The sequence below is a fragment of the Sinohyriopsis cumingii genome, chromosome 1 (assembly GCF_028554795.1).
Source record: "Sinohyriopsis cumingii isolate HCF-2022 chromosome 1, ASM2855479v2, whole genome shotgun sequence".
NCBI lineage: Eukaryota > Metazoa > Mollusca > Bivalvia > Unionida > Unionidae > Sinohyriopsis > Sinohyriopsis cumingii.
The window spans coordinates 140,388,278-140,411,694 of NC_142961.1; the positions used below are offsets into that span (position 1 = coordinate 140,388,278).

The 23,417-nt window shown below is 33.4% G+C and overlaps 1 protein-coding gene across 1 annotated transcript; it reads right to left on the reverse strand.

The window, feature by feature from the left end:
• Window positions 1-8,649: 8,649 nt before the first annotated feature.
• On the reverse strand, window positions 8,650-22,673 carry LOC149808017 (uncharacterized). The gene is made up of 3 exons (XM_089963606.1): window positions 22,574-22,673; window positions 13,394-16,216; window positions 8,650-13,029 (listed from the first exon to the last, which is right to left on the reverse strand). Exons 1-3 carry the CDS (start codon window positions 22,671-22,673, stop codon window positions 12,827-12,829), a joined length of 3,126 nt encoding a protein of 1,041 aa, XP_089819732.1. The 3' UTR covers window positions 8,650-12,826.
• Window positions 22,674-23,417: the final 744 nt, after the last annotated feature.

Sequence of the window (23,417 nt, forward strand, 5' to 3'; positions counted from 1 at the left end):
GTCTTTGCAGCTTGTTAGGACTGGACTCATTACTAAAACATGCAACATTGACCCTAATTTTCTGGTACATTATGCAATGGCAGATCAACATTTATGTTGTTTGCAGATGGATTTGACTTAAAAGTGAGTATGTATGGTATATGTCTCGCACAATGAAGAAGTTACCAAAAACCGTATAGTCTGATTATGCCTAATCTTATCAATAACAAATGTGTCCCCATTTTTAAATGAATTAATACATTTAAGCAATATATATATTAGATTTCAAGGTTGTTATTAAGTTTTATAGAGCATGCAGCCCTTGAAGGAAAAAAAAATTATGCTTGCTCTCTCCCCACATTTAACTTGGTGTATGCATTTATGTTTAGTGTTATACTTTCTTGATGTTTCTTTAAAAATTTGTGCAATAGTGGCTTTCTTTGATTGTTTGAGAAATGAATCAAACTACTCCAAATTTTCAAGACAGCAGTTCATGTCTAATTGAAGAATGATCTCCAAGGAGATAAGCAAGGGTTTACTTTAAGGACAAAAGGAATCCACATGTCTACCTTTACCATAGTGCTGTTTAGTCATTTTTATAACACTCCACATCGGATTAGTCTTATAATACAAGAGTAGATTTCAATCACTTTGTATTGCCATGTGTGGTTATACCCTCTTGGCTTCATATTGCTGTATATTGGTACAGTAAAAGTCACACAAGTCGTGTAAGCACATTTACTGTCAACTAATTTTTAGATTTAAAATTTCATTGTAATACAGTTATAATAGTTTACTAAATTGTGATTTTTGAGTGATCTACACATTAATTGTCATAACACAATTTCCAGACAAAAATTACCAATCATCGTGTACTTTTACAATGACAGTTTGTCATTAGAATGGGTCAAGAAAGTTGATATTGGAATGAACTATTACTAGTGCAAGCAGAATGAAGGTAAGATCACATGAATAAGAAGTCATGTGCAGTTTCATTCATCTCCTGTATGGATGTTCAACTATGAATGGGATAGACGGAGTAATAAATAGTAAGTTTTATTCGTAACTTTTACATGCGACATTTCTTCTAAATGATAAATTAGCATGCGTTAAAATTTAACTAAAAAAATGTGAATTGACAGCAGTGTTCCTACTGTCCCTCTTACATCTCTTACATAAAAGTGCACAACAAAACCAGTTTAAATGGGACCACCCTGCTTGCTTGACTGTGCCAAAAATGTCAATGTACATTATCATTAAATTTGTCAATAACCATTTTCTGAGGAATTTATACAATATAACTTCAATGGAATTTTGATGGACAGGTGCAAAATTAAGTGAACAAACACCATTTAAAGGATGTGTAATCAGATTTTCCAAAATGACACCTATAGCTGCAAAAAGTGACTTAGATCATGTACATGATCTATGTAAGTTGTACTATATATTTTTGCTGTACATTTGTCAAGATTGCATAGAGTTCATGTAGATATTTTTAATAAGATTTCTTTTTTTTGCTCACTGGGCCAAACGGCCAAGTGAGCTCATGATATAATCCTGTGTCTGTCATGCATGATCTATTGAGCATCTGTTAAAAATTGCTTGTTGTCAGACAAGTTCAATATTGAGGTGATCTTTCATCTAATTGGCTACCATGTTACCACCCTAGAGACAGTGTTTGTTTGATTTTGATCTAAAATGTAATATTGACTTGTGTCATCAAAATTACAGATCAATAATGAGCAAGATCCATGCATATTAATGGTGTTACTTTGCATATGATTGGTTGAGCTTGTCTTTCTGATCCAGTTTTGATTAGAAAATGTGAATATAAACTCATGTCATCATGCTCTTGGATTGAGTTTGATCTTGCATCTGATTGACTAGCTTGTTACTACTATGAAGGCCATATTTCTAGTCCATTTTGACCAAACATAAAAGATATCAGGATTTTTATATCATGAAGATTTCAGATGAGTTCAGCAACAAGTAACACCCATGCATGTCATTTTGGTGATATTGTGTGAGCTTGTTGTCATTGGAGGCCATATTTTTGATCTCATTCATATTCCATAAGAAGGAAGATCAATACATTTCAATGAGGTAATTATACATCTGATCAGCTGAGCTTGCTGTAGGAACTTTTATTCAGATTTTCATTTGACTTGGTCAGTAGGCATATATCATCAACATCTCAGATGAACATATTTGTGAGATCCATGCATATTAATGAGGTCACATGGCTCAGCTTGTCAGCCATCTTGTGACAGTTTTGATTTTGATCCAACTTGTTAAATTGTTTGACGTCATCAGGGTGTTCAAAAAGTGAATTTGATCATGAACTAGATCAATGCATAATTATGAGCTAGTCTTGTATAATACTGTATTAGCTGAACTTGTTACCACTGGAGATTGAATTTCAATCAGAATTGAATTTCAGTCAGATTTATTCTAACTTGGTAATGTCGCTTGGATCATCATGGGTTCAAATGGGTTCTGTAGTAAGTAAGATTTGGGCATATCATTGAGGTGACTTTGCATCTGATTGGCTGTTTGTTACCTAACCGGAGACTATGTTTCTCATTTGATTTTGATAGAACATGGTAAATAAGTTTGTCAAAATCTTAGATGATTCTGATTGCGAACATATATTAATTGTGCATTTCTCTTTGGAAAAAATGTTTGTCGAGTCCACTTCAATGGGAAAGGAAGACTTAGCTGTCTCTTTTTAGGCAGTGGTTGCAACAGTATCAGATCAGCAGCATCCATTTGTTATTTAGGTTTTGGTTAAACTTTCTCATTTGCATATGCTTCCAAAACCACATAACGTATTTTCTTCATACTTTATATAAATCATTATGAGCTAAAACAGTTCATTTTGCAGGACACTCACTTCCCACTTTGACCGTAGGGTCAAATTTGTAGTAAATTTGCATCAAAGTTTCGTTTACAGTGTTTCATTGCTTATATTTCCTAATCATTATGAAGCTAGGAGAATTCATTCTGCAACATGCTCACTCAGAGTTATGACTCCAGTGTCAAGGTCATATGTTTACAGAACTGCTTCAGTCAAGGACATGACACGCATGTCCTGGCCTTCTTGTTATCAGACTATAGTAAAATTGGTAACTTAACATGATATAAAGGTTTGTGAGATAGTGTACATAGGGTTGTGTTCTTGTAATGCTACATAGGCCTGCTTAGTGAAATAGTTAATCATTAACCAAGTCAGATAAACAATGTCTTGTTTATGTAATCAGATAGATTTTCTGCATGTGGTTAAAACATTTGTCAAACATTTGCTTTTGTTTTAAAATAGGAAATGTTAACTTTTGCTTTTGTTTAAAAATAAAGTATCATTTTATCATAACTCTGCAGTTTTAATCCAGTTCACATGTATATATGTATTTTCTTGCACTCTTTTTATGGTCTAAGTTGTATACACTCAGTTAAATGTTTCTTATATCATTTACAGCAATAGGTTGCCTGTATGAATTTACAAGCTTTTTAAATGAACCACACATTCTGTATAATTTTTATCTACTGTTAGTCCAGCATTTGTGTCCATTTCTTTTTAAATGTTGAGGTCACCTCTATGAAGTGAAAGAGAACTACTTCAGTATTAATGCCTACACACATAAAAGCATATATACTGAATGTATTTACAGCTTCACTGCTTCTCAGTAGTTCTTTTTTTCTAGATCATACTCAGCAGTTTGATGCAAGTTTCATGGCACCTATCCCTTCAAGATGTATGTGGTATTTAACTGTGCATTCATTTACATTAGTTAATTTTTTGGCATTTAGCTCATGCCAGGAATCATCAAACATGGTAAGGAGATGCATCTCATAACAAAAGTAGGTCATGACCCACACTTCATGCATTACTGACTTGCTTAAATTGTGTGTTTTAAATTTATTTTAACTGCACTGTTCATTCTAGAATCATTAAACTAGATGACTGTATGAATCTGGTTCTAAATGAAAATGGTGCCAATCATACATTCAAGATGGCTGCCAAAATGACTGTATTAAATATAATTCTGTAACTACTCCACCTGAATGGATGATCATTATGACAGAGTTTTCATGTGAGGAAGCTTGCCTGTAGCTTCTCGAGGGTCAGTGGTTCTTTCTGGCGATTTCCCTGGTTCTTCCTCCACCATTAATACTGGCTGCCATGTATAGCCTATCCTGTGCTGAAAAATGGCGTTAAACCATACAACAACAACAACAACAACAACAGAGTTTTCACCAAAACACTTCTTATTATGTCTGCTTTGTCCTAAAGTAGCTAATTTGAACATCCTGTTATCACTGATGAAAATCAGAGATGTTTTCAACACTCAACAGTTCAAAGGAAGAAATGGTCTTGTCTTGAATTCCTGGAAATTCTTTTCACCCAGTAGAGCATCAGTCCTTTATAAGGACTCTTGTTTTTTATGCTTTGTACGTTCTGTCATACCTAGAATCAGGAAACTTGGTGTAAACTGTGAAACACAAGGTCAAGATTGTTTTCCTGCTAGTAATATGACATGCTAAAAAATGATACAGATGTTATAATTACTACAAAAATTAATCTTAGCTTTTGATGACAAATTACTCTGGGTCATATATTAGAAAGAAGGAGGAAATGAACAACTTTATCACTACAAATACATATTGCCCTAATATGAAATTGTTATTTAGATTAAGAATGATATCATGTCTTGTGTTCATAAAACTGTTGAGATAGAGTTTGAACTTCAGATTTGCACCAAACCAGTCACAAGAAACTTTGCTTTTGTAACATAAATTGTCAATTGTTTGACAAATGAACTTCAAGCTCATACCCAAATTCTAGAATATTATGATTTCCAGGCCAATAGTGTTTCTGCAATTTTGAGTTAATGTCATGGTGTCTGTAATTTTGAGTTAATGTAATGGTTGGTTTAACACTTGTGTATTTCATGCTGATGGTCAATAGCATTAACCTGTTGTATTTTATTATGACTCTGTTTTAATTGATTGGAAGGTGTAAGATAGTGATAGTGTCAGTTTTACTAAATGCTTTTATGGTTTATGCTATTTGCCTTAAAGTAATTTATGAATATTGCAGTTGCTGTGTTCCATACAGTTCTAGATTTTCCTTCCTTTTAGGCAGGAATTCACTTTCCATGGGTATGCATCTTCAAAGCAGCTGGCAAAATGTTCCGACAGTCATCTGAAGAGTAACTGTTTTTGTGAACAGAGGAAAATACTGTTTTTGTGCTATTTATAAATAGAGCTGTTAGCCTTCTGAATTTAACCTCAAAATTGACTAGGTATCCATTGAAATCATGGAATATTCCATACAATTCAGTAACTATTAAACACATCTCTTCTAGCTTATCTTTTTATTTTTATTTCTAATAATAATTTCCAATTGTACCATATTAGTCAAAAGCTTGAGTAAGATAACTTAATAATAACCATATAAAGTCCATTGTAACATGTTTAAAAAAGTAATATTTTGCTTCATTTGTTATGCAGTAAATACCATTTGGGAGGTACACTGTAGATCATGTCAGAAGGAAATAAATCTGAGTGAAAAAAGAGTGAAAGTATAATACTATATTATTGTGAGCTTGTGATATTTTTTCCACAGAAATTTAGTTATACAGAAAAATAATTAGTTTGTTTTCAGATGTATATCTGATATAATCATTTGTTGATTTTTATGTGTGTCATTGATATGGATGAAATGTGAGAACTTGTAAAGATAATAGCAATAAACAACTATTGAAATTAAAATACATCTTGTTTTTATTTTATTCAAAACATTGATTAAATAATCATTGTGGACAACAAATAACAAATAAAATTGAAAACTTACAAGTAATACTTATTTGGTACAACAATTAATAATGAAAAAATCCATTGTCTAGCAGCCTGTAACAAACTGATATTTTTCTACAGAAGTATACTTTTCTGCCAATTGCCCAGTATACTGTATATAATATGAAGAAAAATTCCAGCTTGTTAGGTGATTATATAAAAATTAAAAATCCTGGCAATTAGACAATTTAGGGCTTTTTCCAGCCCAGACTATCACAGTTTTGCTTGGATGAGCATGTTTTAGTGGTCAGTTGAGCTGCATTGCCAAAATGTTGATAATAACAGCCCAACTTTGCACCAAATTAACAACAAAACAGAAAAATATATTCAAACATACAATATAAAAGGTTCTGGAACCTTGAAAATGTAAAAATGGTGTATTATTTTTTAAAAATATATTTACATTATTAATTCAAATTACCCTAATGTAACAAATGTCTTTTATATGAAAACTAACACCTTTAAAGGTAGACCTGAATGCTATTGCTAAGATAAGGAAGCACATTCATTCATTGGATCCGGAGATGGCTGTTTAATTACATGTACCACTAAAATGCTACCTCTATGAAAACAGTCGAGTGACTTTTTGTAAACAGCTTCAGACATCATCAAGGGAACAGTGCACAAATGTGAATAATAGTCAACAACAATACCAATAAAGCTTTTTGTTTTGTAACATTGTTTAAATGAGGTGTTTGTTTCCATTCAGTATAGCTGACTACCTCAGATACCTTATTTCGTTTTCATATAAGTTTCACTTCTGTTTATCTTTAGTACTTACTTGCATATCTCTCATCAATTTCTATACAAAAAAAAGACACAGCAAACCTTTTGTACAATAGTGATAGCTATATGCCAAAAAAAGAATCAAAAGAGGTGTATATCCAATACATGTGTATTTATGTGTAATCTGACAAAATTAACAGCTCCAGTTGTAGTTAAGCAATTATTTAACTGGAAGTGTTATAACTGGATAAGAATCATTGATAACTTCAGATCCTGACTGAGAGAAATGTTATCTATATTAGATGAAGTTTTCTGTTTTAAAGTGTCATTTTTAACATCCCAATTGTAGCCCAGCATTTAACAGCAGAAATTTGATAACTGAAAACAGCTCTTTAATTTATTGTGGAAATGAATAATAATATGGGAAACTTGTCATGTTTCCAAGACTTTCTCTCTCTTAGTCCAGGGTTTGCAGACCCCTCATGATCTAAAATTGTCAGTGTTTTGGAGGTTGGGGTACTTTATCTGATAATAAAATTAATAGTTTTTTATATTCTATATTTGTGCTGATGAGACTGCATATATCCATTCATTTATTGCCCTACTTCAATTATCCTTATTTGCTATTGGTATGCTGCTTCTATTCTTAAAGTTTAATTTTAACTTTTTTTCCAATCATGGTTAATTTAAAATAATGAAATTCACTTTAAGCTCTAACTATTTATTCTTAAGTGCATATTTCAGCAACTGCTCACAACCTACACTCTCTTTTCAATTTGAGACCTGAACCAACTTTTATTTAAATAGTCATGAAAGATATTATTATATATAAAGCTAAAAATATCTTTGCAAACATTGAGATTTTAATATTGATATGCTTTCTTCAGACATACATGCTTGTGAAGAGAACCATGTTTACAAAGATATGCTTAATTTCCTCATGCATTTTTAAGTGGCGGCAAATGATACTTCTCAGCCACAATACAGTATTGTTCAAATAGTTTTGGGGAAAAATATACTGTATTGTGAAATATGAGGACTGATATTTACGTCTTAAGCAATTATGAGCTATGTCTCATATTGCCTCTCTCTCTCTTGCAAAGGAATTTGATGATTGATAACAATGCATTTTCATTTGATATTTATCTGATAATGAAATCAACAGTTTATGATGTTGTTTTCTTTTGTGATGTTGAGATGCCAAGGATATGCTCATACTACTACATCCACCTATGACACACCTTCCCATACTGAATAATGCAAGCAGTCGGAAATAATCCGAAAAAACTTCACACTCAACAACAGTAGGACAATGCAATTCTCATGGCAGAGTTCCCTCAGTGATGTTACCCAGACTCTAATCATGGAAATGAAGTTGCACATAGCTACAAAGAAATATTTTAAAATGCATATTTAAACTTGAATCTCTCACTATCTGTTGATCATATTGTTGAACCTGTCATAACTATAATACCGGATAATTTAGAGGTAAGTGACATGGGGGTCTTTGATCTACCTCCTAGTGCAAAGATATGCATTTTAAATATAATGATGTTGCTTTAAGTCAGCTTGCGGCTCATAACTGAAATCTAGATGCAAAAATGTAACTTTCTTCATTTAAATGATTGAATATCACCACAGCTGATAAAATATGTTTGGTGAAACTGTTTCAGAGATATTTTGCCAACAAGCAAATAAAATAAAAATCAGTACAGTATGTTTCCCTCGCCACAGCATCTGCATGATTCCAGTCAATATCAGAGGATTTCAAAAAAGATCTACAGCATATGCACCATTTCAAGACTGTAAACCTGATAATGTTTTAAGTATATTTTATAAAGTAAATATACAAAAAGAAACAGAAATAGGGCAAGTATATGTAGGGCTTGATAGTCAAAAGCTGATATAATTCTTTCTTCATTTTGCAATATTTATTCAGTAGGTTTTCTTACATATAAATGTACTCATTATACAATATTTATTCAGTAGGTTTTCTTACATATAAATGTACTCATTATACAATATTTATTCAGTAGGTTTTCTTACATATAAATGTACTCATTATACAATATTTATTCAGTAGGTTTTCTTACATATAAATGTACTCATTATACAATATTTATTCAGTAGGTTTTCTTACATATAAATGTACTCATTATACAATATTTATTCAGTAGGTATTCTTACATGTAAATGTAATGCTCTACTGGCTCAAAAGAATTTCCAGAAAATCAAGATAATCCCATTTCTTTCTTTTAACTTCTGAGTGTTGAAACCATCTCTGGTATTCTTCACCTATATAACATGATTTTCAAATCAGCTGCAGCAGTGGATGTATTTGGATATCAGATTGACACCATTATCATGCATGACCGACAAGTCATAATATGTCTTCTGGTGGAAACCACATTTTGATATAACTTTCCACTTTGAAGGAGTAATAATATTAAGATTTTAAAAAGATTACTGCCATGGTCACTATGCTGGATATTAGACTGGCACAATTTCCATTTAGAACAAACTAGACATCATAAGAATTCTTTTGGTGAAAGCACGATGTTATGACCAGCCATTTAGAAGAAGCAGTTATACATTAGTACGAGTTTCAGGATGGCCATTGTAGTGGCCATATTAGCAGTCAGACTGGCACCATTTTCATTTATGACAAACTAGGCATCATAAGAAGTCAGGAGTAATGATAATATTTTCAAAATGGTCAGTGTGGAAGCCATATTGGATAAGCAAGTGGCACCATTTTCATTTGGGATCAACAAGACATATAAGAAGTCTTCTAGTGATATTATGGTTTTGTGGCAATATTACTTTTCATTCAGGTGTTGATATGACAATCCATTCAGGAGTAGCAATAAAGATGGCCACGGTGGCAGTCCGACTAGACGTCTGAGCAGCAGCATTTTCAATTGAACCAACAAGACCACGGGACGAATGTGTATATACCAACTAGACCATGGGATGAATGTGTATATAAAGTTTATTGCAATGCTCCAAGTAGTTTAGAAGGGGCAATGAACAGATGTTGGACAACAGACCATCCAATAAGCTCTCCTAGTGTATCACTGGTTGAGCTAAATTTAAGATCGCTGAAAATATATCATCAAGGTTCAAACAGATCAGGAAAGAGTCAGGGAAAATTCAAATATTTATAACACCTTGTTCAAGGGGATATTCTTATTTTGATTTATTATGAATATAGGTATATATTTTAAAAAGTCGATTTAGCAAATTAGCATTATAATTTGTGCATTTTAAAGCATTTTAACTTGAAAAGAAGAGTTTCACACATCCAAGAGATTTAATAAAATTGTTAAATAAAAGGTAGTATAGCACTGACTGAAAGGGGAGGTGGAGGCCAGCTTTAATGACTATTTCTTATTTGGGCTTATCATAAAACATTGCTTTCCTAACATATACAAATTTGCCAATATTTTGTTCAGGGATGGAGGTGTAGTCTTTTAGTCAAATATTGGCATATCATTAAAGAATATGGTCAGTTTCTTTGTTTGTGTTTAACAAATAAAGTATGTGTGCATGTTTGACAGGAAATTAGTGGTTAGAAAATCTGCCACTGGTCAGGACAAATGCCATAAAATATTTTTCCAGTAACTTATGGGAACCATGTATGTAAAGCAGAAGAGTTTCAAAAGAACCATACACTGTAATAATGGAATAGTGTACTGAATGGAACAAACTTAACTTCTTAAAGATAAAATGATAACTGTAACATCATGTTTGATGAATGTGATGCACAACTGTGCATTACAAACCTCATGAAAACATATACGTTTTGCTTGTCAAAACCAAAAATGTTTTTTCAAATTACAGACAAAATTAGATTTTATTGATGTAAGTTGCTTAAAAAAATTTGTATACAAATTTTGCCTAAAACAAAAGTCTTGTTTAAAAGAGGTGAAAAGTGGTCCTGATATCACTCAGCTAACATAACTGACCATTTCACTAAGCAGGTTTATATTAGTAAGAACATGACCTTATGAAACCTATCTCCTAACATTTATATCATGCCAATTTTCCCTATTTTACTATAGTCTGATACAAATTAGTTCCAAAGATAGAGGCAAAATTACTAATGCGTAGTCTCTTATAATCAAACTCCTCCAAGAATCAGATGATGCAAAGTTATTTACCAAGTTTCATCAAAAAACTGGATAAGAAATAAAAGACTAGCTCTTGAGAGGTAACAAGCTCAGCCAATCTGATGATAGATCACCCTATTACCATGCACAGTCTCACTTATCATCAAAACCATGCATGATTTATCATCATTAGAGTATATGCCATGTTTGATCAAAATTGGATTAGAAATATCGCCACCACTAGCAACAGGATCAGCAAGTTCAAAGCAAGATTAATACGCTGTGTGTATTGATTTTACTATCAAACTTGTCTAAGATCTTGATGATATAAGACAATATTCCAAGTTTGATCAAAATCATATCAGAAACAAGACCTCTCTCTCTCTCCTTCTGGATGTTAATCCCTCTCTAAAGAGCGGTCAGCCATTTGGGTTCTCCTTCTCCACATAGCTCTGTCACCAGTATCTTTTGCAGTGAGTCTGAGTTTCTTTAGATCCTACTGTATCACTACCATCCATCTTTTCTTCTGCCGTCCTTGGCTCTGTTGCCCATACACTTCTGCCTTCATGCCTTCCAATGCAGCCATTTTCTTCCCATTATCCCACATGCCCATACCACCATAGTTGGGTTTCCTGAACCTTGTCTGTGATATAAGCTACTCCAACTATTTAGCAGATGTCTTCATTTCTTTTCCTCTCTTTAAGTGAGATCCCAAGTATCCAACATAGCATCCTTGCTTCTGTTCTCTCTCCCAGATCAGAAACATGATCTCCAAAGTTGTAACAAGCTTTATTGACAGACACGTGCTGCACAATAGATGCAGGACAATACTATGAACTACAAATTACCCATGTTCTCTATTCACAAAACTCTTAAACTTAAGTGCACACTCAAACTCAAAATGTGAGAGATTACAAAAATAAATTAATTAAAAATACAAGAGATTTCAAACACACATTACACAGAGATTATTCGTAAAGTAAGTAACATTTTGAAGTCAGACTTATTACAATGAATTTGGCACAAATGTGTAGTAAATGTACACAACTTTCTTTTCTCTTTCATAATGTGTATATTTAAGGTGGCATTGACATTGCATTTGAGCTATTTTTTTTAAGTTAAATTTTTTAAAGTGTGTTAGAATAAAAATGAAATACAGTTTTTTGGACTTAAGGTGGCATCCATACAATTGCAAGGCTTGTTTTTCTGACTCCACCAATGCATCACTGATATACACTGTACTGTAACTCTGCATGACAATATAACCACTGACATACCATATATAATTGCTTATAAGTCGGATTCAACTGCAAAACACACAGGCTTAGATATGATTTCATATCATGCATTTGACAATCTGGGTCCATGTAGTTTTTTTTGTTGAGTTAATCAGTAGAACAATCAATATCGACCCTAACCTGCCATCACATTGTGCTAACAGGTCTGGGTCTATGTTGTTTGCAGTTGGACCCAAATTATAAGCAAGCATCTATATTATGACATATGAGTGATACCTGATATTATTCACCACTGAAACATATATTCCCAATTCTCCTGGTCATAATACCAGGATAAATAGTTTGTACAAAACATGCTTGATGGAACCTCTAAGAGATTATGGTTACCTATGAGTCATTTGAAATGCATTTATTTTACTTATAGAACGTTAATTACTTAATGTTATTTTGATTTTGCTGGATATGAAACTGTTAAAATCATCATCTGAAACTGTTTAAATTATAAACTTAAAAACGGTCTGAAAAAGATGTAGAACATATTTGATTTAAATGGGAAAAAGTTCAGCGTGGGTTGAAACGATCTGTATATATCTCTATACTACCACTATGCACACTAGTTTTAGCAATACTTGCTTGATTCATAAATCAATATTGGTTGTGAATTCAGTGTATGCATAAAATATGGTATACTATTAGGGTTGTTTGAAAGTCATGTTTTACATTTTTCTAACATGTAGTATTCAGTATACATATTTTTAACAAGTCTCACTGACAACAGAATGCTTCATATTTATACATGTATTGCTGAACCTTTTTGTATATATGCTCATTCTTCACATTACTGAATTATTAATTTACAACAAAGAAACAATCAGATGGACTTTAATTAACCTGATTCCAGTTCAATAAACAGACTTATTTTCTTGGTGATCTATGAAGATGATGAACTCTCTGTCTCTTACTTAAGCCAACACGAAATGGTCTTGCACAAGTCACAAGAGATTTCACTGTGGCCATCATGTCCTGTTGATTACTGTCACATTCGGAAGGAAGAACTTCATCCAGATTGCAGGAAGGAGTATACTTCCACCTGAAGCAGCCTTCTTGACTTTTGTAAGCTGAAAAGTATAAGATGACCCTCTACATAAAAGCATGAGATATGTATTCTTGTCAAACTACTGCAAAAAATGATTACACTCTTTCCTTGCAGTACTTTAAATGCAATCATGGATATTTGTACTAGGCACAATATGAGGAAAATTATAAATTCTGAGGGAAATATGTCTATCCCACTTTCAATTAGTGTGTAATACCTTTCATATTCCAATTAATCAATGAAAGAACCATTTAACATCCACAGATACTACAACTCTAAGGATTGGCTATTTTTGGGGAGTTTTGTTCTCTCGAAGATGCTTGCTGATACAAAAAAATGAATGAGATAAATAAATTAACTTATTTAGCAATGATGTGTTTCAATACCTCTCTCTGGTTGATCCTCATAGAACAAGACTGGCTCCAGTTCAGCTTTTGCATCCAACAATTCACTTGGGTGTACATGGTCACCAACTTCCAGATCAACAGGGACTGCCTGGTCTTTGATCTTCTCAACCATCTCAATGGATGCCAGGTCCATGGTTTCTGGGGAGAGTTCTAGCTGCTCCTCTTGGGACAGATGATAGGAAAATCCATGACTGCTTCCCATAGATTCTTGAGAGCATAGGTAGTCTTTGGTAGAGATAAACCCTGGAGCCTCAATTAAGGACTGGATGGAGAGCTCACCACCACTGGATTCCATGGATACTTCAGCTATATGGAATTTTGGCAAAGTTGTTTCACAGTTTTCTAGAGGCATTGGAACAGATGGATTGGTCAGACATTTGTGCAGTAATGAGATCTGATTTTCATCCATCAGGTCATCTGTTGAAAGGATCTGACCATGTACATTTGTTGAATAAAGAATATTTTCCAATTTCATTCTTTTCTCTGGCCAGTCTGAAGTATCTTCAGTTTGTGATACATGTCTTTTGTCATGGGAAGTAATTTGTGGAACCACTGAATCATCCGCATGATCATTATTTGACAGAAAACCACCTATTTTCCACAGAGGACCAGCTAATGTGGCATCATGGTCTGAGATTGACCTTTGGTATGAATTGTCCAGCTGTTGTTTTTTTAATGAGATGTTCTCAGCTCTTCCAGGTTTGATAGCTCTCATATCTTCATCAGCAACAGCTTTGCTTCCATCTGAAAGCTGATTTGTTTCTGTAATGCATTCCGCTTCTGCAACTGCATTTAATGATTTGCAATGTTTTTTACTTACATCCTGTGTATTAGTATCACAATCCTGAATTGTTACTTGAAGTAAATGTCTAGGAGTCTGTGATTTGTTGAACATTTCTGGATGTTGAGACTGAATAAATTCCCCACCATTGGTTAAATTAGGGGTTATCTCTGTTTCATCATCATCATGTGGGAAAGAATATTTTGGTTTAGATAATTTTAGTTGCTCTCTGAAACTGTTAACAGAAATGCCATCAAACGTGGGTTTCTCTTCTACATTTTCATTGTGGCCAAAATTGTGATTTTCTTTCTTGCCATCAAGATTCTTGCCAGGTGATATAACTGTAACTTCATGGGATACATCTAGGTTATTATCAATATTTCCTCTTTTGTTCATAAATGATTTTGTGTGGGGACTTTTTGCTGTAGCATCCATGGATGGCCACGAATGGCCCATTTGCAAATTTCCACTGGAATCATTTTGACAATCTTCTTTACAATCATCTGACTTGTGCTCTTTACATTTCTCATTCTGCTTTTCACAAGCATCTATATTTATACCATAACATGAAAGCTGAGGGTCCTGGGTGCTTTTTTCCATAGTCATTTTGCAGATCACAATATCTTCATTAGTGGGAACTGAAATATACAAAGTGTGTGTTTTTGACCCATAATGCACACCAGGTAAATATAAATCCTCTTTATTTTGTTCTTGAGGATTGTGTATCTTGATATCTTCACTTCTGCATTCTTTCTCTAAGCTAACAGTTTGCTGCTGGGTGTTAAATGTATCTGCAGATTCACTGTTATTAAGATCTGAGCAAATCATTGGCTGAGATGAGTTGAATACATCTGGATCTGCACTATCCCCATCCTCTGAGCTAATAATCTGCTGTCGATTACAACTAGTTGTGACATCTGCATTATTATCTAAATTGTCTGTCTCTTGACCTGAAGGATTTAAAATGTTGACAACTTCCGTGCGATCCATATCCTTTACAGCGAAATTTATCTGGGAAGAATTACCAATCTTAAAATCTGCATATCTGTCCTTTTGTCCCAACTCTAATGATTCATCAATGTGTCCTGTTTTTATAAGTCTTTGCATTTCATTGTCTCTTTTTATTCCATCCTCTGTTCTTGCGATGAAATTATCTAAGACAAAATTACAGTTTCTTCCCTCTGCACTCTGGAAACATTTTTCTAAAATTGATTCTATGATGCTCCCGGTGATGGTTACTGGTATAGTTGCTGTTTGGTAATCCTCAGAATTTACCTCTCCACCTGCACAACCTGATAGATTTTCTTGATCACTGTGTGTCATGTTTTTTTCTTCACTGTTGTTATCATTATTAAAGCCTGTAGATTTCATTATCTCCAACAACGAACAATTGTCCTGTTGATCAAGAATGAATGTATTTATATCATTTACAGAAGATGCTGAAATAGATGGTGAATGCTCTACTGATTCAGCTCGTGAACTATTCTCCAAAACCAATTCCTCCGCTGATGTTTTTGCACTTGATTTTTCATCAGCAGTGTTACATTGTAACTCTTCATTCCAAAGCACATTTACTTCAGTCTGCTCTGATGACTGTGAATCTATTAGGTCAAGTGTCTGAGTGCTTGGAGTACTTTGGGATTGTGAGTAATCATAATGGACAGCAATGGGTGAAGCAAAATGAACTCTCTCCCCAGTCATACCTTGACTAGAGCTTCTGGAATCAACCATTTTGAGACAGATCTTAAAGCCACCACCTGCAAGCTCATCAGCACCAATATTTTCAGTATGTTCTCTGTTCTCATTCTCAATGAGTGTAGGGCTTAAATTAATTGCCTTTACAAATTCAAGCTTGTCATAGTCAGTGGTTGGTTCTTCATAACTAGGAATCTCATCATGGCTGGAATTTTCATTGTATTGCTCATTTACCTCAGCATCCATGTTGCTCATGCTGTCCAAAATTTCAGGTGCTCTCTCAATAAGTTGTTTAGCACCATTCAGTTCCACCCCATAAGTTTTAACTGTAAAGAAAAAAACCAACATCTAAAAGGTTGCATTTATTAATAACCTCCACATAATACAAGATATATTTGGTCAAATAAATTCTTAAATAATAATAAGGGTAGCACTATAATAACAAGAAATATTTCCAAATGATAAAGATCCCACCAACCTGATAACATACAGTTAAGGAATGGTTTGAAGCATTAAATTTCACCTAATTTTGTTAATAAAAAAGTTCATACCAATCTTGTTGAAATATTATTGCAATTTTTCCAAAACAAATCAGCAGATCATTGGCACCAAACATAACCTGTCATTTGAGCTGAAAAATTACTTCATATCAATCAAGAAATTTTTTTAAGGATGCTTTCAAAATACATTTTCCATTTACAACCCTATGCAGATAAAAGGTAATGGTAACCGTTTATATATTTAAAAAAAGAATTTTACTTATATTTAAATATTTTTTCCTACTGATATCTGATAAATGAAACCTGTGGAGCTGATCTAACCTGTTATATTTTGTGCTAATTAGTATATTCATTTAATTTTAATGTAAATTGTTGTAAAAATACAGTTTTTTTTGTATAAATCTTAGATTTACCCATCAGTGAGTGATTTGAGAAATGTTGCAGATGGGTTTAGCAATTTCAGTCACTATACCTCACAACTAGGATCAAGTAACAGTTAATTGTAGCCTCCAGATAATGTCTAAATTCCAACTGATGTCTGCAGACTACAAAGGACACAACAAATAAATAAATAAATACATAAATTGCATACTTTATTGCAGTTGACAACATAAAATATTGTATAAATCCTATTTTTTCTAAACACCAACTATTACATTATTTCCTGTTTAATCTAATTTTTAAAAACTAAAATTAATCAAATTTTCCCATGTATGATGCACAATAATCACTGTATTGTGCAGTGGTCTGTGTTGAATTTGCAAAGAAATAGCTATGGAAATACAGAAGTGAGGGAATCAAAACAATTCCTACTTGTTTGTTTAAAAGCTAAGTGCCTTTCCCAAGGACACATGGAGGCAACTAATCTGGGATGACATGGGTGGTCATCAAACCCATGACCCTTGGATTACAAATCTAATGCTCTACCAACTGACCTACATAGCTCCCCCAATTCTTAACTGAATAGCTTCTGTGTAGGTGGTATTATTTTCTTTGCAACAGTCTATACCTTAACTGAAAGAAAAAAATGGTGACCCAAATTCCACATTCATTGTACAATTGTGTTATGTTTAAAACTCATGAACTCTTGTGTAATGACTCTATGATCTTAAACTAAGTAACTGAAATGAGCCACAATCAAAAAGTTTGTAAAATTCAAAAGATAATTCAATTTTTTAGAATGCAAAGTGAAAATTGAACAAGAACTTACAGTATTGTGAATTAAATCCCAAACAGTCCTAAAAGTTATGTCTAAATGTATGAAGTTCCTATTGTATTCCAGTGGTATTACAAATAAATTCCAATACTGAGTGTGGAAGTGCCAGTAATCATGAACATGCTAATGTGCCAATGGCCCGGAATGTGGCAATGTGCTAACAGTCTTTTGATATATCGCAATAACATAACTCAAAATGTCCTTGACTAAAGTCACTAAAATTCCAAGGTAATATTTTAGTCCAAGAATATTACTGAGCACTTTGTAATTCCAGTGAAAAATAACTGGAATAAAAAGTCCACCCAAATTAAAAACTGATCACAACAATAAGACTGATTCTACTTTGAATGTTAAGACAATAATGAATAATCCTAATGAAAACAAATTTATATAGCCCTCTACTTGACCTAGGTCACAGTTACCATCTTATGTAAATACTGTCAATTTAATGGGAAACTTCCTTTCTAGAAGATTTTAATTTCAGAATCAAGACTGCATCTTTAACTTTAACAATGTCACTAGTCAGGTAGAAGATTAAACTGATTTGGGAGTTAGGTCAATTACATAATACAGATATACATAACACATAATCAAGGGGTAAGGCAAACAAAGAATACAAATAAATATATAACACTTGTACTGGCCATATCCTTGGTCTTTTCAGAGAAAGAAACACATAACGTATGTGACCTTGAATGATAACACCAAAACTTAATTGGTTTTTGATGAAGTAGAACAGAGTGTACCATCCTACAATGTTTTTCACTTCACTGCTGCCAGACATAATTAAATCTGATCATAGGCTTAGCTCTCAGAATGACATGAAATTCCTTATTTCTGAAATAAAAAGATAAGTCACTCGCTGATAATTTTTTAGATTCTACCATAAAAGGATAAAATACTTTGAACTTAATATTGCAGACCAAAAAGTTGTTGTTGTTGTCATAGGGTTTAAAGCCATTTTTCAGCACAACATATGCTATACATAGCGGCCAGTATAAATGGTGGAGGAAGAACCAGGAAAAACCCTGGAAAGAACCACTAACCCACGAGAAGCTACTTGCAAGCTTTCTCATGTATCCACACTACCTGAGCCAGTGACTCGAACCCATGCAGAGGTGAGATGTGGTGATCCATAACGGTGAGTGCTTTAGACCACATGGCCACTCAGGCCCCCAGACCAAAAAGAAAAGCTCAATATAAGTTGATACTGGTGGGTCTTTTATTTAGTTTTGTGTGAACATAATCATTTGGAAGTATAATAATAATATTAATAATAATAATAATAATAATAATAATAATAATAAAGACTTTATTTAGAGAAGGTAACTCAGTTAGTTACAGAACTAACCTACCTTGAGGCCTTCTATCTGTTATGTACAATATATACAGTATATACAACATGATGTGAAGAGTCTAGCTTGACACTAAATAATTAAGTAATTTTAAAATTCAAAGTATCAAGCCTGGAACACATTCACAGGCATCAGTGAAAACATAAACATATACAAAACATAAAATATAATCCTGCATTGAAAAATTCAGTCATGAAAATGATGTAAAATTACAGAAAAGCAGGTGGTATTTTTTGTACTAGAACTGTTCAATTTTCTAAAGATTTCATCCATTTAAGACATTGATTGTGAAAAGATGAAATGCTAGGAGCCTGCCTTATGTCACTGGGAATGTTGTTCCATACCAGTGGACCAGTATATTGAAAACTTTTTTAAACAATTCCTTCTTTGGCCTTGGTATAATGTAATTTTTTCTTCTTATGGACCTTAAATTTGGAAGTGAACTGTACAAACTTTCAGTTTTAGTATTTTCCAATATAATAGCCAGAATTATAAATTATCTATATTATATATAACAAGAGGCCAAGTGTGCCTTACATTATTCACCTACTTAACTATGTGAAACAGTTTACCATTTCAGTGAGCAGGCTTGTGTAGTACTGTAAGAATACATTTTTTTAATTCAAATGTCTTCATATGAATTCACAGTACATGTATTTCTGTGACAGCTACTAAATACCCAAATGTCTTTGAATGAATTCTGTGATGGATGTTATTCCAATTAATCTAAAATATTTCGAGCACCGTAATTCCCAAAAATGATCAAATTAAATAAATGAATTCCTCTAACAGAACTGAATAACTTCCAAGATTGGTGGTACTACTAAGAATGTATAATTCTACATAATAGTTTTATCATACAGAATACTAACATGCAATACTAAAACATAAAAATGGTTTAATTACTAATTTATGCTGCACATCCAACCATAAAGAGTCACATGGGTTATACTGTGTAATCAGAAATTAGGTCAGCCTAGCATTTCAGAAAAACCAACAACCTCTATTCACGTCATGTGATGTTTACCTTGATTTAATTGTACAACCTAACCTTGAAACGTTATGAATGGATCAACACAGTATTGCAAGAATAACTCATCTTTTGAGATTGCAAACTTTCAGTCAGTGGGGAAATTAGTATTCAAAACATTATTAATTAAATAACTTTTACTAAATATAATCGTGAATGATAATTGTTACAGATATCCATATCATACATTTTTTTTATATAGTTTTATTTAAGTCATTTCAGTTTATGACATTTATTTTAAATTATTTTAAATTCAATGGCTGGCTTGAGTTATAATAAAAGTATATGTATAATACATGTAAAATTTCATTCATCAATCAAGGCCAATTGCCAAGTTCATGTCAAAAACTATTTTGGTCAATGTACGCTATGCATTATTTTCAATGGAGGTCATAAAAATATCACAAGATACTAGGAGTACATTTTTCCTGTAGAGTTATCATGTGTGCCCTAGTTGTTGATTGGTTCAACACAGTAATAAGAGGAGGTTGTTGTTGTTGTAGGGTTTAACACCATTTTTCAGCACAAGATAGGCTATACATGGTGTGTGTACACTTGAAGGTTCCACCTCCAGCATGACAAAAATGTGAACCAGAGACAACAGCCCACATAAGGGATAACTTGTCTTTGGCGGTTAGAGGCATGGGCAGGGGACAGGGGACCATAGGATAGTGAATAAGGCAAAAACAGCATTTTCATACTACTATCCCATTAGGTAGGGAGAACAAGAACTGCAACTGGATTAACTCCTTGCTTACTGACTCATTCAATATGGATGCAGTCCACTGTCATTGTTTTTCTCATAAACTATCATGCCTAGCTTTTCCAAGTGATCACTTTGCAAATAGATGGTATAACTTATTTCATCAGGCATATTGTTTCTCAGAAATGGCTTATAAACATAATTATTGCTTGAAAAATTGCAGGATAGGATTTTTTATCAACACAAATATAGCAACAACCTTAACAGTTAAAGTACTTAACACTCAAAACTCTATTGATTAAATAGAAGAATCTCACATAACCATTATTCTCCAGTGAGAAGCTTATCAACCACTTTTACAAAATTATGCAAATTTTCATTTAAGAATGTTTTCATTTATGAATTCACTTTTTGAACACCCTTGTCAATGTCAGAGATCAGCGAATTTCTGCATAATTAAATACCTGAATATTCAACAATTCTCTATGATTAATGATAATTGTTAAGAAACCATATACATTTCTTTTACTCAAGCTTAATTTACTTTCTCTGGTTGAAGCTGATTTTATTTTATTTACAAAAATGTTACAGTAGTTACTGACTTACTTACATATCAGATTAGCTTAAAAATGTCCTGCCATCCCTTGTGACTACCTAAATCTTCTTTTATAAAAGAAACGCTACTGTTTGAATCACCCAAATTTTCATGTTTTTTTCTATTAAAGCTTGTGTAAAAGGAACTCCCTTTTTCCCTTAGTGAAGCCATTTGCATTTATATATCTGTAGATGCAGCGCCAGGTACCAATGCCATTTGAAACTACAGTCCATGTCAGAGATTAGTATATTCATGCATCATCAATGCTTTAATATATTCAACAATTCTCTTAGATTAGTAATGATTATTTATATTTTTTAAAAACTGTGAAACTTCTGTACTCAAGCTTAATTTACTTTGTTTGAAATAGATATGATTTTCTTCATACAAAAATGTAACAGCACCTTTTTAATATACATACATCTTAAATCAGTTTAAAACTGTAAAATCATCCCTTATGATTACATAAATCATGACCTAATAGGTATTTTTTCCTGCTAATTGTAATAAAATGAACAAATTACCCAAATTTTCATGTTTTGCTACTGAAGTCAACTAAATCTATTTCCTCCATTTTCTGCCAACTTCCCTGCTTTATTGTTAATATTTATGTAATGAAACCTGCTTTTAATAAACTTAGAAATAGAATAAATACATTGAGTTCATTACAATATAGTGTAGAGTAAACAAGTTCTTTCACTATTTCATATAGCAAACCATTTGATTTATTAAAGAACCTAACATATTAAGGAAATAACACAAGACTGCAAACGTGAAATTCCATTAAAACCTTCCTGCAGAGCTGCACTTCTCTACTAGCTACATCCATGAGGCCACTGGCAAAGAGAACAAAAGTTAAATCGAAAAGAATTTGGTTTTTAAGTGCTCAGTTTGAATTGTAGATCTGTAAATACTGTTATCACAATAGTTATGTTACAATTTATACCTCTGGTGGCCTATTGGTTAGAGTGTCCGCCTCGGAAGCGGAAGGTCGTGGGTTTGATCCCCAGCCGAATCATACCAAAGACTTACAAAAATGGTACTAACAGCTGCCTCGCTTGGCGCTCAGCATTAAGAGGTTAGTGTTAGGATTGGTCAGCCTGGTGTCAGGATATTGTGACTGGGTGGGACATCATTCTACCTCTGCGGCATGATGCCCCAGTGCTAGACATCACTATAAACTGTTACACTGCAGACATCATAGCAATATGACTGAAAAATTGTTAAAGCTACATTAAAAATCCAAATCACACACACACACAATTTATACCAAACTGAATTTACTCCCAGATGCAATTTTTGCAATACACAGACCTATGGGTATGATGCAGTATTTAAGTAGAATACACAAACTCCAGCTGGGAGTAGGCAAAAGAATCACCATCTTTACTAACCCCAAAAAAATGGTACTAACAGCTACCTCGCTAGGCATTCAACATTAAGAGGTTAGTGTTAGGACTGGTCAGCCTGGTGTCAGGATAATGTGACTGGGTAGGACATCACACTACATGCCTGCGGCATGATGCCCCAGTGCAGACCTTGTATTAATATGACTGAAATTTTTTAAAGCTATATTAAAAATCCAAATCACACACACATTTACAAAAATACTGCAGTCATACATTTGAACCTTCCAGATGCGAAGGTTTACTTCCCAAAGACAAAGTGTGTCTCCCATCCTTCCCATCAGTCACCGAAATCTCGAGAGTACATAAAATTATTATTGAAAGTTTTTGTATTTTTTCAAGCCTTGCAATGGGCCCCAAGTGGCCAAGTGGTCTAAAGCGCTCTCCATTATGGATCACTGCCATCTCACCTCTGTCTGTGTGGGTTCGAGTCTTGGATTCAGCCAATGTGGGTATGTGAGAAAGCTTGCCAGTAGCTTCTCGAGGGTCGGTGGTTCTTTCCGGGTTCTTCCTCCACCATTAATACTGGCCGCCATGTATAGCCTATTGTGTGCTGAAATATGGCATTAAACCCTACAACAACATCAAGCCTTGCTAACAGTATAGTATACTTATGGTAATACTGCATATGAACACATGACTGTCAACTGGATTAAGCAGGGCATGATAATTTTAGTGGCAAATTTCAAGCAGCATAAAACAATTAACATCCCTTTGATTCT